The sequence below is a fragment of the Stenella coeruleoalba genome (assembly GCF_951394435.1).
Source record: "Stenella coeruleoalba genome assembly, chromosome: 13".
NCBI classification, from domain to species: Eukaryota; Metazoa; Chordata; class Mammalia; order Artiodactyla; family Delphinidae; genus Stenella; species Stenella coeruleoalba.
In genome coordinates, this window is record NC_137159.1 from 31,285,446 (window position 1) to 31,298,184 (window position 12,739).

At 40.4% G+C, this 12,739-nt stretch overlaps 1 protein-coding gene across 1 annotated transcript; it reads right to left on the reverse strand.

Moving 5' to 3' along the window:
* Positions 1–3,813: 3,813 nt before the first annotated feature.
* On the reverse strand, positions 3,814–12,462 carry SNRNP27 (small nuclear ribonucleoprotein U4/U6.U5 subunit 27). Its single transcript, XM_079940796.1, has 6 exons — positions 12,331–12,462; positions 11,209–11,329; positions 9,935–10,047; positions 9,049–9,128; positions 5,584–5,648; positions 3,814–4,620 (listed from the first exon to the last, which is right to left on the reverse strand). The coding sequence occupies exons 1-6, from the start codon at positions 12,362–12,364 to the stop codon at positions 4,566–4,568; spliced, it is 468 nt and encodes a 155-aa protein (XP_079796922.1). The 5' UTR covers positions 12,365–12,462; the 3' UTR covers positions 3,814–4,565.
* Positions 12,463–12,739: the final 277 nt, after the last annotated feature.

Genomic DNA, 12,739 nt, shown 5'->3' on the forward strand with positions numbered 1-12,739 from the left:
CAGTGACCTGAACAACATAACCACGTAAATCTACTAACCATGTAAATCTGAGAGGTGGGGGAGGGGGAGGAGGAACATTCCGGGAAGAAAAGCAAGTTGGAAGACTCTTCAGGTAGATGCATACCTGTTCTCAAGGAACAGCAAGGAGGCTAGCAGCGTGGCTGAGTGCAATAGCAAGGGTGAGGCTGCAGGAAGCCAGGTTCCAAACTATACAGACGTGTAGAGCACAGTAAGGATTGGTCTTCACTCTAAATGATAGAAAACCACCAGAGCCAGAAGCAATGTGACCAGATGTACATTTTAAAAGGTTCACTCTGCTGCTAGGTGGAGAATAAACTGAGGCTGAAGAGGGAAGGAAACCTATTAGGGGGTTACTGTAGTAGTCCAGGCAAGAGAGATGGCTTCTGTTAGTACAGATGGTGAATAGTAGTCAGATTCAGTGTACATCAAATCACAACATACACTTTCAATATCTTAAAATTGTGTGTCAATTGTATCACAGTAAATCTGGGGAAAACAGTGGTTGGATTCAAAATACACTCTGATGTTAGAGCCAAAAGGATTTCTAATGAATCAGATGCGGGGCACAGGAGAAAGAGCGGAGTCAAGGATGACCCCCCTAAGGATTTTGCTCTGAGCAAAGGTGTGAATGGAGAGGCCACTTGCTGAGATGGGGAAGCCTCAGAGAAGAAGACTGGGCAGGGAAACGAGAATTCAATTCATCTTAAATTTGAGCTGCCTAATAATCCAAGTGCATATACAAGCCTGGAATTCAGTAAAGTGGTCAGGCTAGAAATATAAATTTGAGAGCCATGGCAGAAGACGTTTGAAGCTATGTGGATGGACGACTCACCAGAGGGAGATTGGAGAGTCCACGGATTGGGCCCTAGAACACTCTTAGCATTTAGATACTTAGAAGATTTAGCAAAACTTATGTCTTCTGAGAGGCAGTAGCCTGTTAGAGGAAGACAAGGATGCTCCATTTTTCTTATTCTTACAGAATCAGATGATCTGATGGATAAAAGTTCCTTCAAACCAAGACTTCTATTAAGATCAGAGGTGTCTTATCTCTAGATCTTTAAAGATTTCCTCCTGTTCCATTTCTTTGGTGTTAGCTTACGGAGAGTGAACCTATTGACCTACCGGGTATTCTCAGATTATTTCTTTACAAAGTATGCTGCCTTGAGGATCTCAAGTCAAATCTCTACTAAAACCACAGTAACATGACAACCCAAAAACCTATCATCTGATTTTGGGCATATTATTTCATCCCAGAAGTTTTAGCTTCCCAATAAGACAACAATTGGGTCTCATTTCTTTAGATGTGCAAAAATGTGGTCAGAAAGTCCTTGTCATAGATAATTTACAGATAGACAGTATTTTGGAGGGTGGGGGTATGAGAATCTATTTAGCTTACCTGGCAAAAAGTCTAAGCAGAATAATCCACCTGCTCGGGGTAGTGACACTTGTGCAATGGGTACTACAAGTTGTGCAGCTGATGCAGCACATTTAAATATTTAAGTAATGAAGCCAGTAGGTAGTGTAAACATTAATCATTTCTGCCTCTAGGTCTGAATAGCCTCAGGTTTCTCATCTGGGAATGGAGATAATAGTACCTGCTCTATCTGATAAGGATTAAATGAACCAAGGTGCTCTGTACACTGTATTATGCAATGCAGTCATACTACTATTATTTTCTTTACAGGGAACTCATTTGCCAGGAAAGCTTTTAGAGACCTACAATAGGTGGTCAAATTTCAGATGCAGTATGGATTTAAAATCCAGCTAGACACTTGTAAAATCATGGACATATAAGAATAGTAATTACATCATTAAAAAAAAATAAATTTATTTATTTGTTTATTTTTGTCTGCATAGGGTCTTTGTTGCGGTGCGCGGGCTTCTCATTGTGGTGGCTTCTCTTGGCGTGGAGCACAGGCTCTAGGCACACAGGTTTCAGTAGTTGTGGCATGCGGGCTCAGTAGTTGTGGCTCATGGGCTCTAGAGTGCAGGCACAGTAGTTGTGGTGCACGGGCTTAGTTGCTCTGCGGCATGTGGGATCCTCCAGGACCAGGGCTCAAACCCGTGTCCCCTGCACTAGCAGGCAGATTCTTAACCACTGTGCCACCAGGGAAGTCCCCACATTATTTTTTTTTAATACCAAAACATAAGAAACAACTTGAATGTCCAATTATAGTCCATCCTACAACGAACTATAATTGCTGCCCTTAAAAAATAAGGGGCAATATAAGACACAATCTTAAGATGTAGTAGTAAATGAAAAAACAACAGGTGCAAAATAGTGTGTAGAGTTTGCTCAAATTTGAGTAATAATATACATATATATTATATGCTTGTGTATACATGGAATATCTCTGAAAGGATACACAATTACCTCATCACTATATACCCTTTGTGCTGTCTAAATTGTGTTCCATGTGTTTATATTACTTACTCAAAAAAATACAACACAAAATTTAAAATCTAGCCACAAAGCCTCAAATATCACTGAGATAGAAACAGAATAGGTAATAGTCATTATCTTCAATATAAAAAGAGCTTCCTTCAAATAAGAAAAAGAAAAGCTTGTCAAAAGACAAATGGACCCAAGGTCTGGAATTAGTATTAAACAAAAGAAATATACATGGCTAACACATTCTTAAAATGTTCACCTTCCTCAGAAATTAAACAAAACCAAATGCCATTATTTTAACCTTCAGAGTGGAAACTTAAGAAAAAACTACACTCAATACTGGTACATGTATATGAAATGGAAATGCTCATACTTCACTGGTGAGGGCCGCGGTGCAACTAAGCCTGCATGCCACAACTACAGAGCCCACATGCTCTGGAGCCGGTGAGCCACAACTAGAGAGAAGCCCACGCGCCACAACTAGAGAGAAGCCCACGCACCACAACTAGAGACCAGCCTGTGCACTGCAACGAAAGATCCTGCGTGCCACAACTAAGACCAGATGCAGCCAAAAACTAAAAATAAATATTAAAAAAAAGCCTTAAAACATGCACACAAAGGGTAAAACATGCACCCTTTATCTCACCCAGCAATGCCACCTCCAAGAATGAAACATGAGGAAATAAGGCAACAAGTACAAAAAGATACGTGTAACAGGGATACTACTCACAGGTGTTGTGGTTTGGTTTGGTTGGTTTTTTTTTTGCCACACTGCATGGCATGGGCATGTGGGATCTTAGTTCCCCGACTAGGGATGCAACCTGTGCCTCCTGCATTAGAAGGCAGGGTCTTAACCACTGGACTGCTGGGGATGTCCTGGTGTTGTATTTTGGTTTTTTTTTTTAACCCCTAAATAATCTACTCACAGCTTTAATTCTAATAGCAAATCATGGGAGGGAAGGCAATGTTCACCAATAAAGGATTAATTAATAAATTATGGTATCACTATAACCAACTAGCTATTAAAAGGTAAGTTTTCAAAGAATTTATAAGAGCATTTAAAAAAATGTTCACAGTATGGGCTTCCCTGGTGGCGCAGTGGTTAAGAACCCACCTGCCAATGCAGGGGACACGGGTTTGAGCCCTGGTCTGGGAAGATCCCACATGCCGCGGAGCAGCTAAGCCCGTGCACCACAACTACTGAGCCTGCGCTCTAGAGCCCGCAAGCCACGACTACTGAAGCCTGCGTGCCTAGAGCCCATGCTCTGCAACAAGAGAAGCCACCGCAATAAGAAGCCCGCGCACTGCAACAGAGAGTAGCCCCAGCTCGCCGCAACTGGAGATAGCCCAAGTGCAGCAACAAAAACCCAATGCAGCCAAAAAAAAAAGTTCACAGTACATGGGAGTATAAAGATTAGTAAAAGAGAGCGGCATAAACATTCTGATCTCTTTGGGTAGGGGCAAGAAATACATACCCATAGGAGCCTGGAAACACATATACCAAAATATTAATATTCTGGTGGTAGATTATTGGCTGATTTTTGGCTTTTTCCCCCTACTTTCTGATTTCTTCCAAGTTTTTTTTTTTTAATTTTTAAAATAATAAGCATGTATTACTTTTCTATTGGGAAAAAATGGTATTTGGGGGGCAAAAAACACAGAAGATACAAAAATCCAGTTATACTTTTTCATTCTTCTAATTTTTAAACTATAAAGAATCATGATATCTAAATCTATGTATGAAAAAAGAAAACGTGTAGGGAGATTCTTTTACCTAGTAATAAAAGTATCAAATACAAAAGGGTAAAAATATTGCTTTATTTGAGAAACTTACTTCCAAATTACTCTTATGTGTTTTAAAAAGTCATAAAGAGCATCCAAGAAGAAGACATATACAGTTTCCATAGGAATAAGGAAAAAAAAATGGGGTTGATGATTGCCCCAAATGAAATTTCCTAAAGGAAAAAAATGTAATATTTAACCTTTTTTTGAGGCAGGGTAAGTGAACTACACACATCATAAATAAAATTTTCTTACTTTACAAGGAGGAGGGACTGTGATCCTGTTTTTGATGCATATTAAATACAAAATACAAAATCCACTGTTCTCATCAAGATGAGGGGAAAAAAATCATTCTTCAATATTTCAATTCTCATGCAATGAAATCCAAAGGTCTGTTGAATCCACCCTTTCGATTCATGTACTGCCTATGATGAGAAAATTTATTGTCATTAAAAAAATTCTGGATTCGTCTTATAAAAGAACTAATCACTTGCTTCAGAAATTAAACCTATAAACCATTTTTAAAATGGCAGAGTCTAGGGCAAGAAGTATTCAAAGTTAAAATCCAAATAGAGGTACGGAAATATACTTTCAATATTATTTGGGAAGATTCTACAGACTTTAAAAAAATCAACTGAAAATCCATATTTATTTTAGGTAACACTAAACACCTAGCTAGTTTAAGGAAATAGAGAAGAGTTTCAAAATACATACCCATCAAGCAAATCTGATTTCACACTGTACTAGTTCTCCCCATAAGACCTTAATTGAAAGTAATTTTACAATGGACTGTTGATGATTCTGGTACTTTAACTCACAGCAGTCTCAAATCACACTATTCATATTCTAAATTAATTGGAATATTAGTCTTTTATCAGTGATAAATGTAGACAGAAAGGCAATGTTTTAAGATGTCTTGACTTTTCCATTCATTCAGTGAGATTTCAAGTATGGATTGGTTTGTTCTGTGGTATTAAAATATACCTATATTTAACAGAAGGATATTTACAGTTGAAATCCTTATACAATCAAGTTAGGTAAATAATTCAAGAGGAATCTATTTTAAAACCTAGAATTATAATGAAATTAAAGCCTAAAGACTTAAGACTATGTTATTTTAAAGAAAGAACTACTTAGAGCCCTAAAATATTTAAGGCAACTACCCTTCTTTATAATAGTTACTAGTTCACATGTAAATGGGAAACTATTTTAACATACAAGAATATAAACAAGGAAGATTAAAACAAGGGACAATATGGAAACTATTAAAGTAAGGGACTGTTTGGAAAACTGCTACATTTCCTACAAACATCATTATCCCATAAAAAATTCTTTCCCAAGCATATAATTTATATTAGTTCAAACATAATAATGGCAGCTATGCATACCTATACTTCCTCTTCTGAGACACATTTATGGCATAGGCATTTACAGAGCCATCCACCTTTTTCCCCTGGAGAAAAGCAAGAAACAAAAAACAAAACACACACACAAACGAGCAAACAACACACCAGAGAAAGAACATATTATATGCCTTGATCAAAGAGCTGCATCCCACAGACCCTCTTAAATGGCAAGATTCATTTAAGCATGAGGTAGTCCAATGAGTGAAAGAATTTTCAGATCCTGATGATATCCCATGATCTCCCAAGCGTTATAACTCTCTGTTCACATTTTTTATAGTCACACATAAGCAAATAAACCAATATTCAGACCAACAAACACTCATGGTATATGTATTATATGCAAGACATACAGGGAAATTGGGTAGCAGAGCTTCACCTTTTCTGGTCATAGAATTCTTCAAAACCAAATACAAGTTATGGATATTTTCTCTAGAAAAATCCATTCACAAAAATTTAACTTATGACCTTAACTGATGGCATTCTCAAATCAGTCACCATTCCTATCTAAATCCCATTTCTTACATAGGCCTTGAAGTTTTGATTTTTAAATCAAGAATCAGAATAACAGATGCTAATGTTGTATCACTTGTATCTCAGACTTTTTTTTTCAGTAATTCCTTTATGCGTCTTTTGATTCAACCTGTTCCCCTTTCTGTTCCTCATGCCTGAATTGTCTTCCTGACCCCCATCCAATCTTCAACCATCTGGTTCTTATGCATCCTTCAAGGCCCAATTCAAATGATCCAGCTGCCAGGAAGCACCCTCTTCTCTAACTCCCACAGAATGTTAACTGTGCTTTCCTCGCAATACCCTGCATTTTCTACTCTGCATGATCATGATGTATAACATCATATACATGATGTTATTTCCCATCAGACTGCAAGCTCATATGGAGCTTGATGGAGGGATATGGCTGTGAGTGACCTTTGCAACTGTCACATCCTAGGCTACTGCACTTGCAGGTACTCAGAAAATGACTGTTAAATGTATGAACACTGCCAGTTAATGCCACCATGAGTGCATGTGCAGGAACACACACATAACCTCCCTCCCCTATTATTACACATGGGCGTGTACCCTGTTTAGCATACTTATTAGATATCTGTGTTAGGCCAAAAAAAAGGATTCCTATCCACTGGCATGCACAGGTGAGGTATATATTTGAAGTTGAGCTAAAACAAGTATATTTGGTCTTCCTTTTCTATTCCTGTTTTCACCGCATTTTGGGGGCCGGGGGAATACTGAGTAAATTACTTAAGGTGTATTATTTTAACCTCCCAAGAATAGGAGGTAGGCATGACTTGGAAAAAAAAGTAAATGATGTTAACCTTTTTACTAAGTTCAATTACTAAAGGCTTTCTGATTTTTGAAAACTATTTGCAGAGTTGTATATTATTAGCTCTCCTCTCATTTACATGCTGGAATAGAGAATTATCCATTAATAAGCATAGCCAAACTTTGAAACTTTCTAGAATGCTAAAATGGAAGGGAAAATAAGTGACTACGTTGGCATATGAAGAGGTTCCACCATAGATTAATGATGAAATATCACAAGATACACATTACTGAAAAATACAAATGAGCTGAGAGACTTTGTAACTGATAGTCATGAAGCCAACTGCATATGAATTAAATTAACATCCTTGTAGATGTCATTAAAAAAACAACTGACATCATTTGTTCTTGTGGTACTCCATAATTTTTATGGGATCTATAAATTCTCACTTAATTTCTCCTTTATACACAAACATTTAAAAGACTACATTTAAAAGTAGTGGCTCCATCTTTACATCTGATTCTCAGGAATTTCAAACATAATATCCGGCAACAGTAAAACCAAAAGAGAAAAGAATTCTAATAGTGAAGGTCCTTCACTATTCTAAAAACAATAAAATTTAGTTGTCTCACTTTGGAGATATTTTTATCCATATATTTACCCAATATATGTATTAATAAACCAGTTCACTCATAAAATGTTCTTTTGAATAACAAGTAAGGATTTGGTATATTCAGGAAAAAAACCTGAGACATAAACTGCATTAAATTCTAAAATGGGGTTCACATAACCATTTGTGAGAACAAGAGCGCATTCTTAATTTTCTCACCTCATAACCGTCATGCCTCTGGTACTCCTCTTAGGTCATACACTGTCATTTAAAAAAAATACATGGGAGCCCCACATAATCACATCAGTTAGAAAGAAACTCTTATAGCACCTGAGATTACCCCACTCCGTTCACAACTCAATGGAACACAAGATTAGGGGAAGTGGATAATTTTTGACAACTCTCCTCAAAAATTTCAACTTCAATTTGCAAAATTAAAAGGACTTAAAATTCTATAAAAGAAAGTTTTTAAAATATATTTTCTCTCTCTCCACACACACTCTCCCTGCCTATCCTTACTAGCTTCCTCTCTCTATCCTCTCTTCTCTCTTCATTCAATTTCCTCTCTCCCTCCATCTCCCCTTTGCTGTACTTCCCTATCTCCCTATCTCTCTCCCCCCTCCCTCTCTTCATCTCCCACTCCACAAGCCCTCCCACTTTTGCCTCCCCTACTTTCTTATTGTCTCCAGGATTATGGTCAGGGCTAGAGAGCATTCAAACTCCTGTCAACCCCTCTTCTGAGCTATGAGATATGCATGCAACTACGCAATGCCATCTTTATCTGGCAGTTGCGCTTCGTTCTGTTTCACAGCATTTCCCCTTCCTATAATCCTTTCTTTGGTTAACCCTATCAGCCTGACACTTCAGAGTCATCACTGACTACTCACCTCCATCCCACCACCACTAACTCTGGTTCCTGAATGGTTCTCCATATTCCAGCCCCTCTCTCAGTTCAGGCCTTCATCATCTTTCACTGCACGACGGCAGTTCTCTCAGCCTCCCATCTGTCCTCCATGAAGCCCCAGATCATCATTCTAAAACACACGTATGTGACTCCCTTGCTTAAAAACCACTGCTTCCTCTCATCACCTAAAGAAACAACTCTAAGTTCCTCAGCATGGCTAAGGATATCACAAGCCTTCTGCGATTTGCCTCCCACCTCTATTTCTAGCCTCATTCATAGCCACCAGCCCACCAACATGCTTTCACTAGTCACTGAATTTGAAATTCCCACAATACTCTATGCTCTTTAATGCCTACATGGCATTGTCATGAGCTTTTCCCCCTGCTTCAAATCATCGTCCTCCTCTTCTTTGTCTGATCACCTCTACTGGCCCTTTAAGATCTAACTCAAATATCCCAGGCAAATACTCCCTGAATTCCAATGGCAGCTCACCACTTCCTTCTCTTTGCTTTCAAATCCCTTCACACAGATAGTTACTGTCTTCTAACAAAAAACTTGTATCAGTGAAAGAAATTACAAGTGATAGTAAAAGAATATGGAAAAATGGGACAGATCAGTTCAAATAAGAATACTTAACTGGCTACATGTTTTACTTACTTTTGTGGAGTCAAAGGAGGCAAATCCCATTAACTTCATCATTTCTATTTCTTCCTCTGTTTTGCCCTCCAAGTCTTCCTCTACAAAAATAAGTGACAAAATTTTAAACTCTATCATTCTATACATATAAAAAGAGAGGTGGCTTACCAGCAGAGAATACACTAAACAATTAGCTAAAGACTTGAGTTTAATGATAGAAATTCCTCAATTTGGATAGCATATAACTTAAGGGGCAAGGAAGGATTGCGCTCTCCTTCCTCCATCGTAAGAGACTGCTTAAAAGGACATGCTTGGGGGCTTCCCTGGTGGCACAGGGGATAGGAATCTGCCTGCCGATGCAGGGGACACAGGTTCGATCCCTGGTCCGGGAGGATCCCACATGCCGCGGAGCAACTAAGCCCGTGCACCACAACTGCTGAGCCGGCACTCTAGAGCCCACGAGCCACAACTACTGAAGCCCACGTGCCTGGAGCTCATGCTCCGCAACAAGAGAGGCCACCATAATAAGCCCACGCACTGTAATGAAGGGTGGCCCCCACTCGGCAACGAAGACCCAACGCAGCAAAAAATAAATAAATAAGTGTTTTTAAAATGACATGCTTGGAGCCTTTAGGAAGGACCATCTTTAATATCAGACAGAACACTAGTTTTGACGATACTTCCAAAATATAATATTCTCATGTTTTTAACTGTCCTTGTATCTAGAGCACCAGATAACCAGCAACTAAGGTACAACTAAAACAACATCTCAAAACTACATGCAATGAACACTATTAAAAACTTAATAGTTAAATGTTCAAAAATTATACTTTTATAATTTTATCATAACTGTAGTTATCTAAACATGGCTGTACTTTTCCTACAGTTATTTATCTAATAACATTACCAGTTATCTGACGTTCTTTGCTCTTTGTTTCTTTTGTTTCTTTCTTCTCTTCATCTCTTCTTTCTTTTAGTCGAGAAGGGGAAGGAGATGTGGATCTATGTCGTCTTGGGGATCTAAAATTTAATAAGTAAAAATGTCAGAAACAAAGACATACCCGGCCACTTGTGCTGATGAGCACAGATATACATGAGTGCCTGCAAGGTAAATGCTGAACAAAAGCCAGGCTCTAGAGCACCAGGAATTTGTTCCCCAAAGCAGAATGAGGAAGAAGGCCCTGAATGTTAGCAAAAAATTATTTATTGTTTAATCATCAGTTACACTCAGTATAGCTAGGGCAAAAAAATTTTCTGTAAGGCAGAAAAAAGCAACGAAACAAACAAATGTGTCTGATGCTTATTAAGAATCAGAGTCCAAGGACTTCCCTGGCGGCGCATTGGTTAAGAATCCGCCTGCCAATGCAGGGGACACGGGATCGATCCCTGGGCCAGGAAGATCCCACATGCCATGGAGCAACTAAGCCCGTGCGCCACAACTACTGAGCCTGCGCTCTAGAGTCCGTGAGCCACAACTACTGACACCTGCGTGCCTAGAGCCGGTGCTCCGCAACAAGAGAAGCCATCACAATAAGAGGCCTGCATGCAGCAACAAAGACCAAACGCGGCCAAAAATAAATATATAAATTTATTAAAAAAAAAAAAAAGAACCAGAGTCCACTTCTAAGATTCTTCCAAGATCTCACATTCTGTTTTTTTTTTTTTTTTTGCGGTATGCGGGCCTCTCACTGTTGTGGCCTCTCCCGTTGCGGAGCACAGGCTCCAGACGCGCAGGCTCAGCGGCCATGGCCCACGGACCCAGCCGCTGTGCGGCATGTGGGATCTTCCCGGACCGGGGCACGAACCTGTGTCCCCTGCATCGGCAGGCGGACTCTCAACTACTGCGCCACCAGGGAAGCCCTCACATTCCTGATTATATACTTGAATAAATTATTATCACCAAAAGTAAATAAAAAAGCAAGACAAAAATACAAAACACTTATTTCTTACTCTTGCTAAGTGCTTTTCATGTATTATTTCTCATTTACTCCTCACGGCAACTCTACTATGTGGAATGTTATCAACCCCATTTTATCAATGCGAATGTTAGGTTTAGAATAAAGTGGGATAAAGTTCCCCTCATTTCATGAAATCATAAGTGCCTTTGTAAGTGACAACAACAGAGTCAAGCGCAGCGACTACAAAGCTGTGGTAAAACTTCTGGTTATTTTCTGCACTTACCTGGAACGTCTTCTGTGCGGGGATCGAGAGCGGCTTCTTCTCCGGTCTCGCTCTCGGGACCGGGACCTTTCTCGGCGCCTGCGTTCTCTCTCTCGGGAGGTGGACCGGGACCGCCTACGCTCTAATATAAATACAAAATTGTAGAGCCGAAAATTACCTCCAACATCTACTGGATGCTGCGCCGACCAACAGTAATATAACGCGCGCCATTTCTAGATGTCACATTAAAAAAGTAAAAAAGACGCATGAAATTAATTTTAACAGTATAGATTTAACCCAATATATCCAAACTATTAGCATTTCAACATGTGCTCATTATAAAAAATGGACACTTTATTCTTTCTTTTTTCCGCATTAAATCAAAGAAATCCGGTGTGTATTCGACTTCAACAGCAGCTCTCAATTCCGATTGAGAACATGTTAAGTGCTCAATAGCCCTTTGTGGCTCGAGGGCTCATTTAACTTTTAAGATCAACCCTGATTAGCTGAAGGTGATAAAAACTAACGAGGGGGCAGAATCGAGGGACTACCTGACATCTCCCGATCCAAGTCCTGGCTTCTCTACCTCTCACTGCCCACTTCATGGGCCAGAAGACATTACGAGGTGAGCTTACGAGGTGAGCTCCCTGCACGCAAACTCCTAACCATCGATTTCCCTACTATAAACTGGAAAGGAAACCCTGAGCATTTAAGAACCTGGCGGTATCACATGCTGAGTGTTACGCAGTGTGGCATCAATTCTCACTTCAGTTTTTAAAGGTAAGCAATATTACCCCCAATGTCTAATTACGGGAACTCGGACGCAGGAAGACTGAATGACTTGCAATCGGTCACCCAGAAATGAAGGGAACCGTGGCCTGACTCTACATTCCCCAGCCACAAGTACAACAAAAGTTACTGTATGAGGGCGACAAAGGGTCGGCGAAACCCCAACTTCGGAAAAAAACCGCCTTCAAATCCGAGGGCTGAAACGTGTAGGGCCCAGGTCTTCGTTCCCCATCCACCCCCTCTCTTCTCCTCCTGAGAAAAGGTCCCTCCTCTCCGCGGCCCTTGGACTGGGAACAAAATGGGAGACGGGTCTTCGACCGAGCCCCAGACCCTCAGAACTGCTTCTGGACTCACCCCTTCGCGGGGACCGGCTGCGGCTGCGACCCATTCGGAGTCCTCCCCAACCTCACGCCGCCCCGGAAACGACTATGCAACAACTTCCGGGAGGGCGGGGAACTGAGCTTTCCCTGCAGCCTGGGAAGCGTCGAAACGAGTCGCCAGGGTTCCGGCTTCTAAGGAAGGCGGGAGGTGATGCGCTTGCGCAGAGTCACGCGGCCCCGGCCCGATGTCCCCTCTTCCGAGTCTGGAGTTTTCGCCGAGAGCAGTTATCCTGTCTGCTCTTTCAACCCCCGTTTCGAGGTGGCTTCCCCATCTTCTTTGTCCACGGTGGGCGTTAAAATGTGTTGCCTGATGTTATTATAGAAATGTCTGGAAAAAGCCATATATAAACCACCCTAATACAGTTCTCATTCCTCCCCACCCC